Raw genomic sequence first — 25,168 nt, forward strand, 5'->3', positions numbered from 1 at the left:
TTATATCCACTGCAGCTGTTACTATTAGAAGTCATAATTTTGCCATCGTTATTCTGCTCACTACTCTCGTTATATGAATCATTTATATCATATGCATTGAATGTGTTGTGGCTCTGTAATGTTGTTCATTCTGTACACATGACATCTACTGCACTTCTGTCCATTATGGGAGAGGGATTCCTCCTCTGGTGCTCTCACTAAGGGTTTTTCTTTTTTCCCCTCCCCTCCCCATTAGAGGTTATATTTTGTAAAGCTCTCTGAGGCAAACTTGTGATTTTGGGCTGTAGAAAATAAATTGGAGAGTAATACTCAAGTGAAGAGCAAGTACATCAAAATTGTACTTAAGTACAGTAAATGGACTAGATGTACAGCAACAGTCAACTTTACCTCCCACTGTACTAAGTCTGCTGCCTGCAGCTTAGCATCGAGGCTAACGTGCCTGAGCTTTTGAGCCACCAACATTCATTTTAATAATTGTTTAAAAAAATGATTGAAATGTTTGGTGGCAGATGAACATACCAAAAACAAAACAGTATTCATCAATATCTTTATTATTTACAATAGGCTTAACACTGATGAGCAAAACTTCACAGTAATATAACGTGAGCTTTAAATAAAAAAACAAAACAAAAACACAAAATATATATTTTGTACAATAAAAAAGTTAATGTTAACATCTCTTGCCACATTTATCCCTGTTTAAATTCACATATTCCATTACTTTGTGTGTTGGTTTACATTGCACTCGTACAACTGAAGAAGTGGCCTTTGGTATAATGATGTGTACACACAATCTCCAGAGCTCTTCTCCACAACTGAGACAGGAGAAAAAGAAATAGAACAGATATACAGGATAAATGCAGGCAGCATAAATAAAGACAACGGAGAAGACCGATATTGAGAATAAGCAGAAATTTGTGGTCAGCTCAAATATTGAACAGCGTCTGTCCAGATATCAGATTTGAGAAAAGAACATTGGTACCAAATCAATGTATTGACTCTGTAAATAGTGTTTAAAAATCTACATCTTTTATTTCTTTAAAAACAGTCCAGACTGGAAACGTGTTGATTCTGGGAGGTTACATTTTTTCTTGATAAGGCTTTTTTTTTTTGGAAAACCTGCTCCACAGAGATGCACTACACACATCAACAGAAAACTCTAAAGAGACATTTCTCAACAAAACCTTTGATGTGATCAGATTATGAGACAACACAGCAGCTTGGGTTTAGTGCAGCAGACTCATGTGTCATTTGCTAGAGTATCTAAATACATAATCTTCAAAAGACAAAGTGCACCTTTTGGTTTCAAGTTTGCATCTGACCATTAACCTCCAAATGACAGAAATGCATGCTGTCGTGAAATCACAATCTCATGGCAAAGGAAAGAAAACATGTTTTAATGATGGACTTTAACATTGCCAAACCGTTGAATTCTCTCAGTGATAGTGTGCTGTACATAAATCATTTGTTCACAAAAAAGGCACCAAGAATCATGAAAGAAAAGATGGCATTTTTTTCATCCATGTTATTTGAAACTCACAGTGAATAGACACGAGTCATCAGTTTGTCTCAAAAGGATCCTGTTTGGCAAGAAAATGGACATAAATATTGACACACAACAACATGAAATGATGTAAAAACGCATCACAACACAAGTGGACAAAACATTTACTTGGCAAATCCATCAAGTGTCATTAACAGGCATTTTGAAAGTGTTCTGGACCTGCAGTGTTTACAGATTTTGTAGTATTCATATGCAACATGTGTCAACGAGCCAATGTGTCTGAGGCCTTATCCAGTGTACGATATGATGTGAGCCAGAGCAAGTTGCGTGTGCGCGCTGTACACAGTTTGTGCTCAAAAAAACAGAGCAGCTGTTCCTGGACTTATTATTTAGTGTGACCAAAATTAGAAGTATGGGCCAATAAAAAAAAAAAGTATAATAAATAATTAAAAAAAAATTAAAAGATTAAAGAGTCATGCAGATGAACATTCGACCGGGTTCAGAACAGAAGACAAATACATTCATGAAGCAGATATTCAGATCAGGGTGGATGAGCCTACGTCTCGCAATACATCTCTTCAGTCAAAAACATCGCTCTTAATGCTGTAACTACACATACATCTTTTGTTTCCTGGATATGAAATAAATCAAATATTTACATAACTTTTCTCTCAAAATAGGTCTGTGCTTTAAAAAAAAAGAAGAAAAAAAATCAGGAATAATTTAAAATTCAAGTTCAGACATAGACATTCTAAAAAGCATTTTTTCTTTGAACCAAATAAATGTACAAATCACTCATGTGCTGAAGACATACTGCAGTTGTTTTTGTTGTTGAGAGATCAGTACTGTGTGTGATTAGTGTGAAGTAGGTCTCTGCATTTCGCAGTGTTCATACATGGAAGAATTTGAGGCACTGAGGACACGACAAGGCTACAGGGAATCCAGCACTGTCCGTACTCAGAAGGACACTTTTAGAAATACTGTCCCAATTCACCTGCTCATGCGCTACCCTGTGCTCTCCCCCCCACTCCTTTATGCTCCATCGTAGGAAGAAATGCAGTGTGCAAGGATAACTGGACATAAATATTGAAATGCTTAAGGAGACTGGGGATTCCCCCCCATTTATGTGGCACTGTGTTACGGTGTGAACGTGAGTCACGACACTGAAGCAAAGACAAATGCCGTGCATTTGACAAAACAGCCCACATTCTGTATTGTGTTTTGGAATCGAATAAATCTTTTCTAGATTTAAAATCTTTTTAGATTTGATAAGCCTGTATTTGGCAATACCGAAACGTACACGTAACGTTTCATTTGAGCATATTTACACGCTTGCCAGATGCACACGAGTAGCAATGATGCAAGTGATCCTTTCAGTCTTTTTTCTCAACGATTACCTTGTGTGGACACGTGGGAATGTCTGCGTCTAAACAGTTGACTATTCTCAAAAGATTATTCTCAGAAACAAGGCTTTAGTCCGATATTAACATGAGCAGTTTTGATACTTTATCACATTTCTTTATCTACTTAAAAACACTCATGAAAATAAGTTAAAAAAAACAACCAAATTGAGACCTCAAAACCTTGAATCATATCGAATCCTGATGTTTCCAATCCTTTCGAATATAATGGCTTTAAAAAAAAAATGGCTTATGATCACTTAGTTCCCCAGACACTGAGCAAAATACTCTACTGCGAAACACAATACATCCAACTGATGATTCACCCATCTGTGAAACACTGTTCGGGCTTTGTCAGTGAAAACAGTCGTCTAGTATTCTCAGTAAGGCTGAGCACAACCGCCATCACTCTCACTATGTGACAGACTGACAGAAGAGCAGAGTGAGCGTCCACTTTGCCTTCACACAGCCGATACACTCAACATTCATTTAGCGAAGAGGCCTTTATCACGGCCAGGTGGAGGTGAGGGGCTAAAAATACCAGGGTGCGACTTAAACCACGTGAAGTTTGGTAAAAACGTTGGTAAATACTTATAGGTCAGCAAAACTAGTGTCCACACTGGCATTTTACGAAACAGTTGTTTGTAAACAGTAAAAAGAATAAATTTTGTAGTGATTTCTCTGAGGTACTTAAAGAGATTCAACTAACTTCGTCCCCCAAAAAGCTGTCAAAAGAACCAGAACAAAAAAGGAATATTAGCAGTCTGTTGGGTAGTTGGGGGTGACGGTTGGTGTTGTCACAGTGGCTACCTCTGTACTACGTCACTAATCTCTTTAATACAGCTGTGCAGGTTGTCCTGTACAGTGGTGGGGCCCACGCCGCTCAGCACTCCACCTCCGGAGGACGAGGCCCTCAGTTCCTGCAGGCTGAGCTCTAGCTTCCCCACCGCCTCTCGGAAGGCAAATTTGTTCCTCATCTGAGGGATGCAGTCCACGTAACCTGAGCAGTAGTCTAGCAGCTGGTGGCCAGCGTCCAGCACCTGGCTGCTGGAGGGGCTCTCGGAGCTGGCGTGGAGGGCGCTGCTCAGGCACTCGGCGCACTCCAGCAGGGCCACGCGACTAACTCGCTCCAGGGGCACCCTCTCCGCCTGCTGCCTGGTTCGCCGCAGTGCCACTTTGGAAGCGGCGGATGACGCCGTGTGTGAAGAGGAGGCCGTGGTGGCGGCCCCGTTGGCCATTTTGGTGGGGGTCGTGTTGATGGTGGCGGGGCAGGATGGAGAAAAGGAGGAGGATGATGCGGGAGGCACTTGTGGTGGCGGCACTGACGGTCTGCCCGTCGTCGCTCCACCCGACATTCGCCCCGACCTGTGACCTTTCAATGTGTCTCCGTTGACTTCCACCGGTGCTCCTCCTGCCTGCTCCTCCCCGTCGCCGCTGTACGAGTGTTGCAGGCTGCGCAGGGTGGGAGGGGGAGGAGGAGCACACTTGGGTTTGACAAGCCGCGGCCTGTCCCGGTCTGCTTGGTGCTCGGACAGCAGTTTGAAGCGGTTCCCCTGAGAGTCCAGTCCGACCAGGTGCACGTCAGCTGGGCTGTGCTTCAGCGTGGGGGAGATCAGGACCGGAACTTTGTGGTTGTGAGTTGGCGCACCTGCCGCGGCCGATGAAGCTATCGAACTAGAAGTCTTAGAGGGAGATGACCAACTCTGCTGCCTGTCCAGTCCTCCCCCACTCTCCTCTCTGCCCTCCTTGACCCGAGACAGACTGTCCGATTCCCCCACCTCCCCCCCAACCCCCGGCGCCCTCACCCCTACGGCAGTGCCTCGGGGTAATAGCTTGGCTTTGGGCCTTTCCCTGATCTGTGCAGTCCCCTCATCCATCCTCCTCAGCAGAGTTTCCGAGGGCCGTGCGGCCCCGTTCTCTGGCTGGGAGGTAGTGGAGGAAGTCCTCTCTAGAGGGGGTTTAGCACTGCGGTTCCTGGGTAAAGTCAGAGCCATGCGCTCCAGGTCTGGCAGCCCAGAGGACATTGAGGAGGTAGAATTGGACCTAGGAAAGGGTTTAGGCCCTCCTGCTATACTCCCACCCTCCTCTGAAGAGGTGGTCTTTCCTGTCCGTAGCCCTAGGGTCCTTTTGATGAGACGAGGGGTAAAAAACCCAGCCAGCCCACTCCAACTGCTGCCGCTGGTCACCTGTGAAGCAAGCCCCCCACCAGAGGGTTTCTGTCCAAAAGCAGCCCCGCAGCAGCGTGACTGAGGCTGGGCCGGTTCCCCGTGGGAGTGAGAGGGAGAAGCAGAGAAGCCACTAAGACTGTCCGAATGGGGCTGGGGAGGAGGAGCGCTGAAATCAGCGGTGGGCTCGTATTTCTTGTGAGGCTGAGTTTCCATCTCCCGGAAAGAACTGCTCCTCTTGGGCGGCGTCGGGAGGTTCTGTTGGAGCTGAGACGACGGCGAGGAGGAGGATTTCTTCTTTATGAAGGAGCTAAAGAAGCCAGTCTTGCGGTCTCGCGTAAACGTGCCCATGTCCTGTGTGTCCTCTAAAAAGCTGCCGGGAGATTTATCTCGTGGCTGCTGTTTCCTGGGCAGAGCCGGGGAGCTGCCCGATCGGCCATCCCCTCCTAACAAGGTGGAAGCCCAGCCTGGAAAGAAGGAAAGAGGGCCGGATTAAAACAATGCAACAAAGCTGGGCTGAACTCAGCAAAAACCCACATCTTTGTTAAACGGTTACTTAATACCTTGCAAGAAACAAGGTAATGAATAACACTGCACTGAATCCCTTTAGTCTCTCAATATGCTTGCCTATAGATTAATGTCACTCAATACATCAGGCAGCGGTGTGCTGTTGTGATAAAAATGGACTATTCTCTTCCTCTCGCTCCCTCTCTAAAAGCTTTTCTTTCCTCCTCTGGGACTCACGAGTCAGGAAAAAGCATCTCAGGAAAAGGGATGGAAAGTTTTCAGGCCATGCCAGTCATGCACATGCAAACACTAATTCAATGATTTACAAGCTGCTCTTGTAAAAGATGGGGTGATGAATACACTTCTAGGACTTGATAACACAAGCCGTACACAAACTGCCCAACCCGTTACGAGGAGGGCTGTTGAGAGGGAAACACACGTTCACACTTCTGCTGGCCTTTAAATCACTACAGAATGGGGCTCAACCTTCACTAACCAGACAATGAATTAGGACGTGTGGAGGAGAAAACTTAAATCTAACCCATTATAACTACAACAGTTAGTTACGTGAAGTCACAAACAGTTCACTCAGCATTTCTTACTTGGCATGGTTCTCTCTTCATTGATAGCATTTGCATGGAAATATAAATGCATACAAACGAGGAATATTAGTACAACACATTAGACATGAACTGTGGTTACAGTCTTTGTGGGTTCATTAATATCAAACGTGTGATGATGTTTTATGAGTCATGCTTTGTGCTTAATGACACTGTAAAAAGCTCTGCATTATCATAGTAACGATTTATATTTGATTTATGACTTAATGAAAGCTACCGTTTACTATATTGGTGAATACTTGTTCATTAATTATGTTCATGGACCAAAACATACAAGCTGAACAAAATGCTCACAGGTGAAAAAAGACAAACCAAGACAAAGACAGGGACAGACAGTCTTCTTCACACATCGAGTAAACACACAAATGAAACATTTTATTTTCAATATAAAACAAATAAATAAGCAATAAATTAAACAAGACAAGACAAACAAAATGGAAATTTAATCTTAGGGTTAGCAAATATGATTAATACATACATGATGTGTCACCAACTATTGATTGGGATGTGGGAATAACAGTAATGCAATAAAGGACAAGACGGATAATGAGCAAGACCTTCATTCTATCACAGATAACAAAAACAGATTCCATAGATGAATCACATGAAAGAGGAGCTGTGCGAATTTATATTTTATAATTTCTATTATAGCATCTTTAACATCTTTTAATTGGTGTCGGATGACACGGACATGAGCACTTTCACGGCTGAATAAACACAACCTTGAACATTAGAAATCAAATACTTCTGAGTGCTGGAACAGTTGTAACTCTAGGCCAGTGTATAGAGACTATGTCGGGCTGTGCTTGCAGATCTGCCTTGAGACAGCGCTGGATGATCGACCGGATGCTAGACAGATGCCGGGCACCAGTGGTCAGCCGGGGGGGAAAATGACGGCCCTTCTTTTCAGGCGGCGGGCTTGTCGGCGCTGCAGTGTACTCTGTGAATCGGCGTTCTCTGGCATACCTGCAGAATCATAGTGTGGTGCATCTGACTGGTTGGAAGAAAGGTAGGCATGGCTGGCTGTACCTGAGTGACCGTGCGTGCCGTGGTCGGATCGTCCGTCGAGTCCACCCTCAATGTTTTCCTTGTTTTCTGTGTGCTTGTGGAGTGTGCGAGATTTGGAAGGCAACAGGGGCATGTCGTGACTGAACGGGTGCAGTGGTCCACAGTGACCAGAGGAGGCCGTCTTACAGAGCTCCTCTGCTACCTCTGCAATGTCCACAAAAAAAAAAAGATTCAAACTATTAGAAGGCAGTCACAATACAAAGTCAAACATACATTTACCAATTCATTTACATGACGATGTTCAATCCTCATCAAATGATTAGTCAAACTCTTGCATTATGTGGTGAGTTATAAACTTTTTGTTTTCTAATTTTTACCCTATTTTATACATGATGCTGCTCCAATGACACTGTTTCTTAACAGGGATTAATACAGTTTCATTTTATATAAGATTTTCTAGCTGTCTCTCAAGGCAGCTCTGCTGAGCTGAGTAAACGTCAGCTTTCTGAACGAGAGTTTGCCTGTTCAGCTCAGTCAGAGCCGTGGTTTTAGAAACTTCATGAATGCAGGTTTTGAGGGTAAGCTACATGTTACTCTACCTTCAGAGATGCTGGAGTCATGGAACATTGTTTCAAAGGCTTGGTGGATCTCTGCAAACGAAGGCCGGTCCAATGGGCTCCACTGCCAGCCTGGTAGAGAGAGACAAAAAGGCGTGTTACTAAAAGACAACAATTTAAGACTTAAACAATCTGGTCTTTCACAGACCCCTTAATTCCAGACTATTGTTTTTCTAAGTCTGTTTTCTTCTTTCTTATTTCAGGATTTTGAGTTTTAAGACAGTATGGAAGGGGATGCAGCAAACTGTGATATGACAAAGGTTTCGACAAGCATCTCAGAAAGATTAAAGCCCAAACCAACTTTTTCACAGCTGTCGACCTCTATCCATGTCTTCCCACTTTAGTGCCACCACTTGGTGAATAATTAAAAGGCAGGTAGGACAGATCCTACTCACATGCTCTCATGAGTTCATAGACTTTGGGCGGGCATCCCTCGGGCTGCTCCATGCGGTAACCTTTCTCCAGGAGGTCATAGACCTGAGACAGATCGATTCCAGGGTATGGAGACATGCCGTAGGTGGCAATTTCCCACAGCAGCACCCCGAATGCTGTAAGGAAGCGGATCAAACATTAGCACATGGAAAAATTAGCTGAATACACTGAATATGAATGTATGCTCATGTATTGCTCACCCCAGACATCAGACTTGATTGAGAAGGTGTTGTATGCCAGGCTCTCCGGTGCAGTCCATTTGATGGGGAACTTGGCCCCAGCGTGGGCGGTGTAAGTGTCGCCAGTCATCAACCTGCTCAGTCCAAAGTCTGCAACCTTCACAACGTGATTCTCCCCGACTAGGCAGTTCCTCGCTGCGAGATCCCTGAGGGAGGCAAGGAGAAGAGAGAGAGAGAGAGAAAGAGAGCGAGAGAAAGAAAGAGAATTTAGATTACTCTGACAAATGAGGCATGGCATGCATATACACACACACACACGTCTTGAGTATCTCCTCACCGGTGTATAAAGTTCTTCTTCTCCAGATATTCCATGGCAGAGGAGATCTGTGTGGCCATGTAGAGCAGCACCACAGCGTTCACCTCCTCCTTGTCACAATCTCTCAAGTAGTCCAGTAGGTTGCCGTGTGGCATGTACTCTGTTACGATGTAGAACGGAGGCTCCAACGTACACACACCTGTGGGAGAGGCAGCAGTCAGAAGACAGATGCCAACAACCGCTAAGAGTGAACGCGTCTACCACAGCCAGCTCATAAGTAATCTAGAATGTATTGAGATAAATACAGTATGAAAAGCGGTTTGGTTTTGTAGCGGCACAGTAACATAGAATCAGTGTTCATAATTACTGACCTAGTAGTTGAACGAGGTTTGGGTGTTTAACCTCCTTCATAACTGCTGCTTCTTTCAGAAATTCTTCAACTTCCATGGTATCCTCCTGTCATGATGGAAAATGGAAAAAAAAAGCAAAAAGAAAAGAGGAATCAGTGGGTTGGAAAGACATGGCAGCACGTGTATGACCAAAGTCTGCCTGCAGGTGGCGATCTATAACCACTTTCACAAACCAGCTTCCCACAATAAAGCTCAGTGACATGAATGATGATAGGGGAGGGGCTTCTTACCTTGAGTGTCTTGACAGCCACCGTGAGGTTGTACTTCTTCCACACTCCCACGTACACCTCTCCATACTGGCCTCCTCCCAGCTTGTGCTTCATGGTGATATCCGTGCGCTCCATCTCCCACTTGTCGTGGATGGGCGACACGCCGTACACTGTGGGCTTGTTACATTTAGGAGCTGGGTAGTGCAGGGTGGTGACCAGGCCATCGGCTACAGTGGAGTGGTGGTGGACCAGCTCGGCCAGGGTGGCAAAACGACTCTCGGACGTCACATACACCTGGGGGGGGGGGGGGGGGGGGGGGAGGCGAGGGACAGAGTTTATAAATGCTGTTTAAGTCCTAACACCATCTACATCTCAAGAGTATCATGAATATAACTCTACCTTTCCATCAGAGGATGTGTTGATCCGGTAGTGGTAGACTCTCCCCTCATAGCGGAGGGAAATCGACAGCTGTCCGGGGCTGCTCTCGCTTTCCCGGACCAGGAAACTGCCGTTGATGAGGGACGAGAGCAGGTACTCGGCGGCGCTGCGCGACACGGGCCCGTGGTACCAGCTGTGCTTCTCCAGACTGTTGACTGGCGTGATGTAGTTGGAGGGCACCCAACCCTGGCCGTTCTTAGAGCGCACTTCACTCCACTCTCCATTCTGGTTGTAGCCCAGCACTCGCAGCTTCTCGCCTAGACACAGGAGAGGCAACGTGTAAGACTTGATCTCATGGGGACATAATCAGTGGCAGCGTGGACTGGTGGTTAACAAGTTATATAAAAAAATCTCTAATCATGACTTTAAAGAAAAGGTTTCTTATGTTTTATAATTAAATATCTGAAGCCGATTACAGGATTTCATTAATTTGTCTCTCAAATTCCTTAGAGAGACACAACAAAGAAGAGAATTTCTTATCAGGCCCCAACGTTGGTAAATAACCGGTCGCACACAGGAGAGAGGAGTCATGTATTCGACATTCCTCTCATTATAACTAGATCAAAAGCTATGGAACAATGATAGGGTTGGGTGAACTGCATATCTGTCATAGAGGGCTCGGCAACACCAGGCATGTAGTGACTTGGTCTGTTGTCTTTATCTCCGACGTCAGTGCTGAAGACGTGGGTGAGCAGAGCGGCTGATGTGCTGGAGACAGGAGGGGGGATGGGGGGGGGGCATCAGTGTAACAAACAACACTGATCCAGGAAGTCCAGCTGGGGTAACAAATGAATGCTTTAAAAGGGCTCATCAGACGACAAAATGATGAAACTAGAATGAAACTCACACAACTCTGAAAAGTTATCACGGCGGCTACTATTTGATCTTTCGTCACAAGGCAAACAGAAGAAATAAAACGGCCAAATTAAAAAGTTATCCAGCATTTCTCACAGGGCTGGAGTGGATCTGAATGCAGCCAGCATGACTCGGTCGCATGCCTTTACACAACAGTAAGTCTAGTCAGTCAGTCAGTCAACCATGGCCCTCTAACATGTAACCACTGACTAGAGCTGCAAGTCTAGCACTTAAAGTGAAACACTATCCTAGCTACCCACAGAACTACTCTAAACAGAGATGGTTATCCACATCCAGCCCACCAATCCATCAGTCTCCTCTGTGTCTGTAAGTTCTGTGGGAGTGGAAACACTGACTGCGTCCTTGCCTCACACACTGGGAGCCATGTCTGCCTGAAGCTGGGCCCTAGTTCAAAGTGGCACAGAAAAGAGAGAGATTAGCTCCAGACGAGGGCTTGTTAAGTCCCTTCTCTGATCAGCCCCTGACTGCTGTGCTCACCCACCTGTCATTATTACAGTTGAACATATTCTATATTAACATTAACATATGGAAACACACACACTAGAGGCATGCTGGGGTGTTTCCATGGGACGGGGCAAAGAGCCGGACAGATAGGAATAGTGCAGCAGGGCCTGGGAGTGCACATGTGCTCGCATGTGGGCAGGAATCTCAGATTCACTCCATGAGTCAGGGTCTAAACATCATTTCCATCCCAGGCAGCTGCCGTGGAAGTATGAAAACGATGGATAATTAACACTCCGCCACATTTAATGCTTTTAGATCGGTTGGGGACACAAGCCTTGCTATCCCGAGCAGGGCTGTCTCTAATATGATGAGGATATTTTAAGCTTATTACTCTGGGGAGAGACGGTTGACCGGCTAACTGCTGGTTTGAACTAAAGATTTACAGAACAATTTTCTCATTACATGCTCTGATATTACTTTTTTTCAACCTCTGGACTAGTGGATGATAAAGTAGACAAACATTTGGCTCACAGGTGGTGTAAAAGAAGTAAAGTGTGAAAGAGTGATGTGACGGGTTTGGGAGGTTGACAAAGAAAGCTTTAGGCCGGGGGTCAGATACGGGCTGATGTCACGACAGAGTACAATGAGAGTGACGGTTGGGTGAGCTCTATTGACACACAACATTCCTCTGGCATAACTACACTTTTACTCATCAAACATCCTTTCAGATAGGAGTTGCCGACCTGCCAATCACAGGCATTGCCTCCAGGATTTATCCAATGACTCTTTCCTACACGTAAGGAATCCCTCGTTTCGGTTGCAACAGAAGGCACGACACGTAGCCAAGACGCAACCTTCAGTGACGATGCATGGAAAAGAATGGCCTGGAGGACAAGTTTTTCAAGTCTTGTTTCAGCACATAATGTCACGAAAACTCTTTTTTTTTTTTTTTTTTGTCGTGAGGCAGTTAGTAGGCAAACAACATCAACATAAACAGTTGTTGCAATCCATTTACAGTGAATCAGAGAAAAGAAATGAAAATGGAATGAAATCACCTTTGGTGATGCTGAGCGTGTTGTCTCCGCTGGCGACAAAGTCATAAAGTGCAACGAAGAGGTTGGGGTCGCTCTCGGCCGCCCCCAGTAGGTTCTCCTTGGAGCTCCAGCGCACCGCCTCCGTCAGCGCTGCGGAGTCCAGGCCGAACGGCCGGTGGAGAGCTTCTGGAAGAAGAGAAGGAGCAACGGTCAGGGAGAGGGAGGATAAACCCAAACAAATGGGACCGGGAATGCAACATCATTTACATAGGTGAACAACAGCGGAGGAAAAAGAAATGTTGCCACAATCAAACAGAAACCCATAACAATAAGTTGTTTTGTGTCTAATAACCACAAGCTGTCATATTCCAATACTATCTTGATGCTAAAAGTACTTGCTTAACAGGGTAGCTGAGGCAAGATGTCCTCTAACCACATGATACAGATTCAAGTGTCCATGTTACTGATTGTCTACCTCTCTGTCCAGTCTCTTGCCCCTGCCTGAACCCTGTGTGGCGATGGTGGCCGCTCAGAGCCGTCCACTCGTCCTCAAAACTGCTGCTTGCCTGCAGGCACCTCAAAAGCATTGCTTTACTCAATCCACTCTCTGAAGAGCCTGGTTATCGATGGCTACACACAGAAGCCCGTCGTCTCTAGCGCGAGCCAGGTAAGATCTGAGGTGGGAGTGTTTCTGAATTTTTGTATTCACAGAGAGCAAGAGGGGAGGAGCTACGACAGAGTGGTCGGAAAGAATCTCTCTCCGCACAAAATGCAGTGATTACCATAGCTACATCACACACACACACACACACACACACACACACACACACACACACACACACACACACACACACACACACACACACACACACGAAGAACAAGTACATGCGAGGCTTACACATATTAAACGCAACAGCTGCTGCCAAAGTCATTGCATGTCTGGACAGCTGCTGAGCAAGTGGGAGATAAGGGTGGCGGATCACAGGGACGGAGAATGGAGAACTACTTCTTCAAAACAAGCAACTTTAAAATGGAAAAAGCTATTACTTGGCATGTTTTTTTCTTGCCTTAAAAGAAGGTGAAAGCAATGGCGTCTACATAGTGATTATACTTGATTATTTTGGTTAATGTAGGCACACTTTAGTATAATCCAAAACAGAGCTTTGCAAATAGGCCCTACAGTCATAATCATCATTCTGTAGTTGTTTTGGGGCAGTAGTTTGTGGTGTAACTGTATAGGATTGCATTATAAGGAGGAGCGTTTATATTTTGTCCATGTGAGCAAAATATTAAAAAACAAGTGGGCAACACACACTGCTACAAATGCCAAGACCATAAACAGAGTTGATCTGGCTGCATTACTTTTAAAATAGCGTCTATATGACTTATTGTACGCATAAAAACCCAAAATAAAACGTGGTTTGGCAGTGATCAGCACAGACAAGCCATTATTTCTGTATAATGGTGTAGTCTTTTATACTGATTTTTATTTTAGTCAAAATGCAACTAAATGGTTAAAGTTGAAGTCAAAGATCAAGACAATAATCACATGACTATGATTTCAGGAACAGAAAGAGACAACATGAACCACTCATGAGGACAGCTAACGGTCATCTTCCGGTTTCAACATCTGCTAAAAGCTGATACAGGCAAAAGTTTAACAAGGAAACGAGGTGATTCATAACAACTCCTTTCTTACAATTAGACAGGGATGAGAGAAACATTCTAATGGATCTGTAATGCAGCCTTTAAGAACAGAAATAGAAAGTTACTGTGAGGAACTTTTAGTTCAACAGACAGCCCATCAGCGAGAAGATTGGCTATTTCTACATAGTTATTCATAATGTCTCGTCACTAGTGCACAAGTTCAAATTTCTAAAAATAATGTAAATAGTATAGAAACATAGAATTGAAGATGTCACCGGTATCCGATTCAGCTATTGAATCAGTATCGGCCCGATATCGGTATCGTTGCATCCCTAGTAGATGTATGTTGTTGGTCTAGTACCAGAACAGCCCACCAAACTAACAAATGCAAAAGCAATGCAACCAAGCTAAAAGAAAGCTGGTGTAAAATCACTATTGTGATGAACAAGAGCACAAAAATAGCTGCCTGTGAAAAATGGACTCTAAAGTCAGCTAATGTGTGAACAATCAGAGTGAAATCTGAGTGTTATTGCTCTAATCTTGCAAAGTTGGCAGAACATCATCAAGAAATTAAGCATTTTCCATTGTTAGGCTACACCATGTGGCAGGCACATGCCATGCATGCGGAGAGAGTTCTGTTCAAATCAGCACTCAATGTCTTTCTCCTACGCCAAACAGTTTAGCTCAATATTGTCTAGTATTACCACATCTACACACAATGCTTGCCCACCTTTGTTCTGGACCAGCATGCACTGCAGCGCGGCACTGGCTGTGACCTGGCTCAGCCACAGCTCCCAGTACATCTTCAGTCCTAGTATCGCGAAGAAACACAAAGGTTTTCTCGCTCCGCTGACTCCCAACAGTTGTTTTAAAGCTTGGCCGTGTCTATGTAGACTGAAAAGCACAAGTGTACATTCTCCTGGAGCACGAGCTACTTCCTCCACATGCCAGAGTACAAATGCTGCAATCGGAGAGAGACGGGAGACCCCCCAGACAAAGTATTTACCCACGCTGTCCTTGAGTCAAACCACCTAAACTTCTGTTACAGCAGTGACTAGCAGCCTCCTGCTGGGAACTCCCTACTAGCTTTGATGTGGCCGAGGGGAGCCAGGATTTCCAAGGTCCATCTGGGCAACACAGACATCCATGACTGATGGTCTCTGCGGTTCAACGCACTGTAAGGGATGGCAAAACGTGGCAGAGAGAGGGAACAAGGAAAGTGTGTGGTAAAGGGAGTGTGTGTGTGGGAGGGGGCATGTATATACAGAGGGCTGGATGTATGGTATGGAGGAAAGTTGAGTTGAATGTGACGTGTGTGTGTGTGTGTGTGTGTGTGTGTGTGTGTGTGTGTGTGTGTGAGGCCTGGACCAGTGCTGTGGCCAACAGCAGATGGCTGGTCCTATTCCCCTGGGGACACACTTTTCGTCTCTGTGTGTGTGTGTGTGTGTGTGTGTGTGTGTGTGTGTGTGTGTGTGTGTGTGTGTGTGTGTATGACTACAACTGCTGTAGTCAGGCCGAGCCAACTGTCAGAGCTGCTCCTCTTACATAGCTACATATCACATCGACTATTCTCAGGAATGTTTGTAATGAAATAGTAATATCATGCTATACACGTTTGTCAAAGGTCTTGATTTGAGGAATCTCTATTCCAGTCATCCCAGAGACACACCAAGACTCAAAGAGACACTCAATCACCGACTAGTCAAGCACTCCGAGGCGCAAATCAAATACCCCAATTACATCAAATTGTTTCCTAGCATTATCCAGTTTCATTAAGTTGATCATGTTTCTTAAATCGCTTTTAAATCCTTTCTACGCCAGACAAAAAGCATGATGCCGCTCCACTTGGCCGAGCTCAGACCTCGTGTGCTGGAGATTTGATTGAGGGAGCAGTTGGTCTGCGTGGGGTATGTCGTGTGCCCGTCCGGGTGCCTCAGCGTGTGTGTGTGCTGTGAAGTGTAGCACATGTGCGCTCTGAAGAAACGACGGCTCTGTGTTGAGCGAAGCAGAAAGGGTATTTGCAAGTCTGAGGGGCACGACAAGCTTGCACCCCCTAAGACAGCTGGGACAGAGGTGACCCTGGTCCTGAGGCACGCACACGCACACACACACACACACACACTATCTCCTTGCTGCTTCCCCTGCAGCTGTTTGTATGAGAGATTGTGCCTCCATGTGTCTTTAAAGCATTCCCTTCACCAACCAACTGCCTTGTGCCAAAGCATTAAACAACACAATAACATCACTTACACACCCCGATCAAAAACAATAGGAGGTCGTATCTGAAGCCCACGACCAGCGAGGTAAGGGGTGTATTTTTAGACGCTGGTGAACAAAACACAGCAGCATGACATCCAGAAATAACTCTGCAGAGCACATAGTGAGGGCGGTGCGGAGATAGATGGCTCGCTGCCCACAGGAAGACCTCACAAAAACCCTCAGACAATGCCACGGATGAGACCCACGCACACAAGACATTACATCAGCCTGGAGGACAGGCCCGATCAGGTCCAGTGGCAGACTCAGAGACAGAAAAGGTGAGGAATACGGGAGAGTCAAAGATATCTACAGACAATGGAGAACTACTGGATGTTGTAAACGTGTAGCAGCCTTTCTGATTAATCGCGTTTTAACATTCTGTGTCTCATAAACACATAAACATGGACATATACCGTTTACGATATCACCAATGGAGATTTGAAAGAAATGTCAATGTTAGTGGAGGACTACCATAGTGGAGTCAGGTTTGTTAATGTAGCCCCAAATATGTCTGAAGGCTTTACAATCTGCACAGCATGAGACGTCCTCTCGTTACCTTTGAATCAGAATAGTAAACACTCCACAAAGAATTTTGATGAGGAAAATAAAAATGGGAGAAACTATAAAGAGAGCAACAAACAAGCGCACTTTCAGAGCAGAAATCCATCTAGTATGTACTGAGTAGACATTAGAACGTTTACAGAATATTGTATTAGAGCTACAAACAATAAAGCAATTAGTAGATTTTACATATTTGTAAACAGAATATCTTTTAGGTTTTGGACTATTGGCTGGCATATCAAGACATTTAAAGACGTCAACAAGTGCTCAAGGCTATTGTAATGTTCATTTCCAGATGTTTTGTAGAACGAACACTAATCGATTAATCAAGAAAACAATCTCCAGTGAAATATTAAAAGTAATCATTAGTTGCAGCCGTATATAGTATTTAACAAGGACAAATAAATATGTCACAAACCAGATTTATGAGCAATCCCATCAACAGTTAGAGAGGCAGTCCATAGCTAGAGGAGGAGAGCAGAGTCAGTTGTTGTTTATGAGGACTGGACAAAGGACAATAGCCTAAATGCCACATCGCAAGTGTGTGTGTGTGTGTGTGTGTGTGTGTGTGTGTAGTCCCTTGTTTATGAGGACTAGAAGTATATTGTGAAAAAAGACCACACTTTTACTTGCTGATATCAGTCTGAAACACCCGATCGGTTCATCAGCAGTGGAACTACTGTATTGGTATACACTATGTACTTGTATGCACTTGCCTTGTACCCACAGTTCACACACGTCCACACCGGCAGATTCAGATGTCTTCTCCTCAATCAGACATCCCCCCACGCCTTTTACACATCCTGGTGTTGCTAACCTCTCTGAGTAAGTAATTATACACGTACACACACGCCGGCCGCTACCGGGAAACGCCTGTCAATGTTCTCTGTTCAGCTCTGCTCTATACGGCCACCAGGTCGGCTGACTGCATGGGATTACATCAATTAGGGAGTGGAGGAGCACCGGTCTGGACCTTTTAAGAGCCAGTGGATCATCCTGGAATGGAGACTGATGAAGGCCTAACCCACAGCTCGCCCTGCCCCTCTCAGGGCTTGTTATGGGTTAATAATGGGCTCTAAGTGCTTCCCTTTAGGTGTGCTAAGCTAAGTGCTCCTTTATGTGACAGCAGAGAGACTGGAGGGCACATGATGACTTGAAAAACTCCTAGCCAAAACTAGACTGGTCTGTTTCACATATACGGAAAATATACAGTTTGACATGCTAAAGCAAATTCTATATTCTAATAGATACAAACAAAATACAGAGTTCACCTAAAGTCATCCAGGCACTCTGACCTGTTTGATGCATGTGCTTAAAAAAAAAATACATGCTTTTGGATCGTTCGTATTTATATTTTAGCCTCATGCTTTTCTGTCCCGCAGACGCCATTAAATTCACACAAAAGCTCCGACACGACCATAGATTGCCTCACTGTAGATCTGCCTGGTCTTGTCCAATGCATTAAGCAATAGTATGTGTGGACCGTATAAAATGTCTGGCTGAGGTGTGTGTGTGTGTGTGTGTGTGTGTGTGTGTTTTTGTGTGTTTATGCTCTCCAACGTCCCCGTAAAGAGGAGTGTTCACCGCAGCAGATCTCTCTAAAGCCTTAGAAATCACACTCTCTGTGCTTTTCTTCGCAGGGTTTACAGAAGCTAATCTTGATTTCTGAACAGCTAATCTGTTTAGCCATGCTAGGGTGTAGGTTTAAGCTGCTATACAATGACTCAGTTAGAAAGAACTGACCAGAGTCCAATTGGAAATTATACTCTTAGAGAGCTGAGATACCTATGCCTGCCAAAACAGCCCAGTGGAGCCTCCACATTCAATGCCATGCCATCTTTATTCATCTTACATATACTGTCTCAAATTCAAACTGGATTAATTACCTTTAGTGTAATGATAACAACTAACATGACAGTGCAGCAGCAGGGTCGCATTGTTATTCATTATGAAGAACCTACGTGTAGCCGTCTCTTCTCGGAATAATCACATGCATTAGTCGGGATATTTGAGGACAGCAGGGCCACGTTGGCGATATTATCTCACACTCCTACTGACAAGTCAGTCAGAATTCCTCACTCTTCAGTATCCTCGTGTTTGTGGGATACCCATTATCGATTAGCAAAAACACCATCCATTTTTAATGCAGAGTTTTGGCAAATATTGATCCAGATTGGACAAAAAGTGGTGCTATGATGTTGGATGGTCCAGAGACTGTGATAAATGGCCAATGCAGATCCCACTGTTCTTTTTTTTAACTCAGATTTCAGTCTGTTCTTTTAGACAGTTTTTCTTAAATTTGCTATATACCACCTTGCTTACAGTATTGTAATATATTGAATTGTCACACAGCCTTATGTGGTCAGTAGGATGTGTTGGATAATCCTCAGAAAGGGCTGCACCACATTATAACTTCACTTACAAACAAGGACGGAGAGAAAGTGTGTGTATGTGTGTGTGTGTGTGTGTGTGTGTGTGTGTGTGTGTGTGTGTGTGTATTTGCATGTGTGGGTGTTTACATCGTGTGTGTGAAAGTGTGCATTTCTAGCCAAGTCTCCAGCCTGCAACCCAGAAGATAAGCAGCAGTGATAATGGCAGCGAAAGAGAGGAGGACTGATCCTGGAAGCGAATCAATGTTTAACAGACTTGGCACAGGGACTGCCCTCCTTTCCTACCCCATAGCTAATTTATTTTTTTTCCACCCACAGTTTATAACTGCGATTTACCCAGGAGCCACTACAACAATTTGGCCAGAGCTCTTCACAAGTTTAAAACATTTGGTGTTTTTAAGATGACAGATGGGAGGGGTGGTTTCACCATCTGCAAAAGCCAAATCACTCACTGTTCTGATTAATCCTCACTCTTTAAATGAGACGAGCTGCAGAGAGCCGAGGCCAAGAAAGAGAAAGTAGGACTGTGGTTTTGGGGACTACAGGAGGTTGACTGGTAGCAGATGCAAAGGCTCAAGGCTACAACTGGGAGTTTGGGCACAGAAGCATGCAGTCACAAACAAAAACTCAGCTCCGTCAAACTTTTTAGAATCTTCGGTGAATATTTCTTTGAATTCTTAAAATATGACTGCAAATCATAGTGAGGTAACATTCGATTATGGCACATTCTGTAGTGAAGCATTAAAACTTAAAGGGCGTTTTTCTGTTTTTAAACGATAACTCTTCTTTGACAGATTTGGGTCTAGAGTTGTAGACTGGCAGAGCTGGTCAACTGAAGGGATGAACAGCTGAGGGTCAGACCGGGGGGGACAGAAACATAAATTATTTAACCAACAGCCATTACAGAGTGCAGGATGGTATGCAGTCTTCCGACATAAACTAAGTCCGATTGTGTTAAAATTATCTGCACAGAAACACTATTCTTCAAACAGATCCATCTCATCACCCACATTCCCATTTCTGAAACAATCAGTCAGACTCAGTTCACTTTTGCCCCAATTTCTAGGCAGTGTCACCCAGAGAAGGTGTGGCCATGGCTCCTCCTAGTGGTTGTTAGCAGTCACTAGGACTGACTAACTAGTTTTTTTAAGCAACAAATCATTTTACTCCAGGAAATTATCTTTTAAAGTCTATTAAAATCTCACCGACAGCTGCTGAAGCGTCTGAAACTCGATTGTCCCACGATATCACAGTGGCTGCTGTGCGACGTTTCCTGGCTGTTGGGGGTTTTAAGCACATGGAGCACACAGAAAAGTGGATTTGTCTCTAATCTAATTTCACCCGTGATGCAAATCAGCTTACGTCCTTGGATCCTGGATCCAGGCTTTTCTCTTCTCCTCCGGGCAGCTTTAATAGCACTGCTCTTTAGGTACAGCCGGCTCTACAGTCACTATCGGCACAACTGCCAAAAAAATAAATATATATACACTCCAGTCCGCTCATCTGCCCCAATTTCTATGATCTGTTCAGAGTAAAAATAGATTAACCTATCGCTTTGTGGATTTATAGAAAGAAGTGCCGGTTCTTCACACAGTCAATTCATCCATCACTCCAACCCATTCAGAGTTCTTACACGCAAGATGTAGGTTTCATTAAAGATAGACAAAATAGAAGACATGTGAAAGTGAAACACAATATGGAGATTGATTGTAGTGCTGCCTAAATGAGGCTAATCTTTCCGCAGACTTGCCCCACTGTGTCAGTTCAAAGGACTCTCCTCACTGCAGTGTGTGCATCAGATAAACCCTCTGCAGAGATGGCGATCTCTGAACTCCTGACAACGCTGAAGGGGTGGAACCATCAATATGTTGCATCCTCCGATTCACCAATACTGCACTTCGACCAATACTCAGAGCGGTGACTCCCTTTGAATCAGCACAGAGCCAGTCTTCTCCCCGGCTGTCCTTGTTTACCTCAGTGTTTTCTCGCTGGATTGTCTGTCTAGTGGGGTAAACATTGTCTTGTTGGGAGACATGGATGTGCAATTAGAACTGCTGCACACCTGAGCAGACGACAGGAGCTATAGACTCGCCTCGTCTATAGCGGAGAAAGAGAAAGATAACCCAAATCTGGGAACTGCAGACATTGAGAAATGTCACTACCACTGAGGAGAGATGCCATGAAGGGAAAGAGGCCACTTGGCTGGGCAAATTTACAGCCAATTTACACCAATGACCTTCAGCCTCGTGTTTATCTACCCCTAAAATGACTCAGTGGTTTAAAGCACACTGATAGAAACTCTAGTGGAAGCATATGCACGTGACACCCACTGATACTCACTGGAAAGACAGGCAGCAACACACAGGCATGAGTTCAACAGACAAAAATGCATTCCTCATAGACTGGCACCTTTCAATTACATCCCAAGAAGGCATCATTTAGCTTCTGAAGTATGCTACTCTGTTATAAAGTGGTTAAAGCTGGATTAATGAAACCTCTCCAAACATGTCACTCTCTGCTAACTATAAAGGGAAAGACGCTGAAGCCATTTCTCGTATGGAAACACAAACACTAATAGATATTAAAATTTACACTAACTAACTAACTAATTAGATCTGTTGTGAAACCAACACTTCATCCGACTGGTTGACTCACAACTGTACTGTCTGTTTTTGTACTTCCTTTTGCTGCTGTGGCACTTCAACTTCCCTGCATGGGATCAATAAAGCTCATCTTATCTCAACTTCCTCTTGAAAAGACCTGGTCACATGGTGTCATTGTCAAAGTCCCAGAAAGCAAATCTGGCCATCTCATCAAGTCAATCACAGCTATTGCTCAACAGATTTGTCTATAGACAAAAAGTGGTTGATTCTGTTCAGAAACCTATCCCATAAATTACTGTGAATGAAAATAAAGTCAAAGAGCTGCTTGCTTGTATATTTTGTCATTACACAAAATACTATACATTATATAGAAACAACACTTGTTTTGTGGCCTCTAGTGATACTCAATTAGCAACTGAAACATATCAATTTGGGTTTGTAAATTGACATTTTACAAACTAAAGGATGAAGTACAAATAATGACAATATCTTTTCGTTTTTTGCCCTAATCAACACTGACATTCCATCAACCAAAATAGCCTCCTTTACAGAGCAAGTCCACATTTCACCCACAAAGATGTGCATCATTATCACATAAATAGACGAGCAGAAAAAAAAGGCACTTTGATAGTCGGTGGAAGACAGAGTCCCAAGCTTCCTTGCGAAAGAGTCTTTGTTCTATTATTGTGTGCTTTGAAGAGCAGCAGTCTCTCTGCAGAGTGGCTGTGTGACTGCATCCTGGCTGCTATAAAAAGGCCACTCCTGCCCCGACATCGGAGAGAACAGACCAGTGCCGACGCTAAGCGGTGCTGCACTTAGTAGGTCTGTCTGTCTGTACATGTACTTCAAGCTGAGGAAGGTTACTTTTGAGATGTGCAAGCCAGTAATTGAATACGTGCTCCATTCCCAAAAGCTTGCACCTTCGATGTGTCCTTACTCGCTGCAATGGTGTAAAGACGTTGGGTCTGGGACATCAGCGGAAAGGAAAGTGATGGCAGTAGTTTTGCCTCTATGCAGCACACAGCACGTGTGAAGTGACCATCCAACGGAGGACACATTAGAGTGAGAAACAAAGCAAACTGCAGGTAGACAGACATGAAACATCCCAAAAAGTTTACAATCAAACCAAGCATAGGATGCCACAAATACAAAACACACACAGAGAGAAGTAAAGCTTAACAGTGTGCAGGTGGTTTTTGATTGACATGTAAAACATTACCGTATGAAAAGCCCTAAAATGCATTACTATGATATTATGCATGTTACAAACTAGGCATCCTATCGTCACCATTACTTATAAGCACAGATCGGTCACTAAGAGACCCTGCCTAAGGGGAGACGGCTGGGAGGACGGAGGCAGATCATCAAGTGGAGTCACTGCTGGGCTATTTCTCTTCAGCTCAGATCTGCACTGTTCTCATGACTAACAGAGCAGATAACAACATCAATGCATAGCTATTGCTCTGAGGCAGGAACATGGGTGACTGCAGGTACTGCCACACCTTTTTCTCTTTTTTTTGAGTGACTCTTTATGCATGATTTACAGTACTCATGTTATACATAGATTACCTCATAAATGTACTAATCGTGCGAGAGGATAGACGTAGAATATTTAAGTATAATCACACAAGAGCAGCTTTAAAACGTTTACGACTGCATGAGCAGCAATCATGCAATGACAGAAGGTGACTCTGAATTATTCACATACATATTTCCCACTGGATCAAACTGTGCAGTCAGCTTGCTGAGTGTTTTGTAACAGTAGACGTTATCAGACAGAGGATGTAAGTGAGCATGTGAAAACCACTAGGTATTGTAACGCGAGCCTATGGTGGCTGCTATTGTGAGTTAATGGGGTGGAATTGCTGCTCAACCTCCCGGAGGCAAGAATCAGTGTTTACCAAAGCAAGTATCAGACAGAGGGGCCTTAGAGGAAACAGAACTGGCCAACCTCCAGTCACGACCCTTTAAGCTGAGCAGAGAAGACTCTTCCTCTTTTCAAACACATTGTTTGTCCTTTGAGGAACATCAAGTCACATGCAGCACATAACGTAGCTACATATGCTCCAACATGCTGCTATATCCGTGTCAAATCTCAGCAAGTTTGTTGTCCATCTTCTGAATAAACGGCCTCCTGTGTATGTGCACAGACAGTTGACAAATTACCGTTAGCAATGGTAAAATAGATGAGACAAGCAAAGGTTAGTTGGCATGGCTATTTCCGCTAACGCGTCGTTGTCAAACTAGCATAGACTCGGCTAGCAAGCGCTAATCAGCAGCAAACAAATATCAAAGTAAAAAACGGACTCTTTCATCGTTCCCCCACACCTCTTTTATAAACATGGTTCTCTTGTTACCTGAATGCAGTGTGAAGACATTGATCCCCGGGTCGGGCACGTTGACTGCAGCCGTCCTGCCCGGCGGTGTACCGGTGCTACTGCCGGGTTCCCGGGGTCTCTTCCCGGCGCCGCTCCCCCGGTTCCCCTTCCCTTGGTGCGGTTGGGACGCGTGGGGCTGTGGTGTCTGGAGTCCGGTCGATGTGCTCTCACCGACGCGGCCTACCTGCTGCCCCATCCCGGTAGTTTGGTGTAAGGACGTTTGGGACGAAGCGAGCAAACCCCCTGCGCAACCCTGGTTCACATTCCCCCAAGCTGGAGCGGCCTGGCCCGAATAGTCTTCCTCAATCCCCCTCCTCGCTCTTCTTCACCGAGCTCACGTTAACTAGCTCGCTTGGCTAGCCTGTTAAGCTAACGTTAGCAGCTATCGGTGAAACCCACCCACTCTGCCTTTAAACAATAAAATCGCAACCCCGGCGTGTGACAGCGTTTGTCTGTATCCCGGTGATCCAGATGGTATCCCAACCGAAAATAACGGTTAACCTGACGAGCGAGATTCGGTCAAATCTGGAGCTTTTCAGAATGGTTTTGCCGTTGTTCGGCCGCTACGCGCCCCCTCTGACGCCGCCATCTTTACCGCAGAATAGAAGATGTGTTGCACAAGGCGGGGGGTTCGATCCCCTGTCACCGCGATCCTCCACCTCTACAGCACCCACACCAACCGGGTCCCAACAGTTCTCCAGCGGGCGGGGGTGGGTCCGGCGTGGGCAGTTTGATCCCGGCGTCCTTGAGAAAACCACTATCACCACTATCAGCTATTGTTTTATCAAACCAGTGCAGAGTTAATATAAAACAATCACTGCTTCAATACATTTTTTTAAATGATCTGAACTAGTGCAGAACTGTAACTAAGACAATATGGCCTGTATAGGTCTGCAATTATTTTAATAAGTCCATGATAAATATACTCTGGAGATGTCAGACAGACATCAGGAGTCGATCAGTACTATAACTGGACTCATAAGTGCAAATCATACTAATACAATTAGTACATTTTACACCTATTTCTACAGACAGTATACAGTATACAGAAGTACTTAACAGTACTTAACTCATGTATTATATCTGATTATGTGCAAATTAGCTCTACAATAAGACTTTTATTACTAATTATTTGGCAAATTGTCCATTATATACAACATTTATTATACAA

At 44.5% G+C, this 25,168-nt stretch overlaps 1 protein-coding gene across 2 annotated transcripts; it reads right to left on the bottom strand.

The window, feature by feature from the left end:
- Positions 1-533: 533 nt before the first annotated feature.
- abl2 (c-abl oncogene 2, non-receptor tyrosine kinase) lies at positions 534-24,581 on the bottom strand. 2 transcript variants are annotated; one of them, XM_068707325.1, is made up of 12 exons: positions 23,977-24,581; positions 12,181-12,345; positions 9,767-10,062; positions 9,389-9,661; positions 9,120-9,204; positions 8,770-8,947; positions 8,454-8,638; positions 8,217-8,369; positions 7,804-7,893; positions 7,226-7,408; positions 6,179-6,193; positions 534-5,536 (listed from the first exon to the last, which is right to left on the bottom strand). In XM_068707325.1, the coding sequence occupies exons 1-12, from the start codon at positions 24,191-24,193 to the stop codon at positions 3,711-3,713; spliced, it is 3,666 nt and encodes a 1,221-aa protein (XP_068563426.1). In that variant the 5' UTR covers positions 24,194-24,581; the 3' UTR covers positions 534-3,710. The 2 variants fall into 2 exon arrangements, with proteins under 2 accessions (XP_068563426.1, XP_068563427.1); XM_068707326.1 differs by lacking the exon at positions 6,179-6,193.
- Positions 24,582-25,168: the final 587 nt, after the last annotated feature.

Source organism: Cebidichthys violaceus, unplaced genomic scaffold, assembly GCF_023349555.1.
Source record: "Cebidichthys violaceus isolate CVI_PGR_0920_01 unplaced genomic scaffold, fCebVio1.0.p SCAF_13, whole genome shotgun sequence".
NCBI lineage: Eukaryota > Metazoa > Chordata > Actinopteri > Perciformes > Stichaeidae > Cebidichthys > Cebidichthys violaceus.

Coding starts and splice junctions, on each gene's coding strand:
- abl2 (XM_068707325.1), bottom strand. CDS start 24,193: ATGGGGCAGCAGGTAGGCCGCGTCGGTGAGAGCACATCGACCGGACTC. Junction 9,662..9,766: donor ACACATCCTCTGATGGAAAG/GTAGAGTTATAT, acceptor CCCCCCCCCCAG/GTGTATGTGACGTCCGAGAG. Junction 7,409..7,803: donor TGACTCCAGCATCTCTGAAG/GTAGAGTAACAT, acceptor TGGACATTGCAG/AGGTAGCAGAGGAGCTCTGT.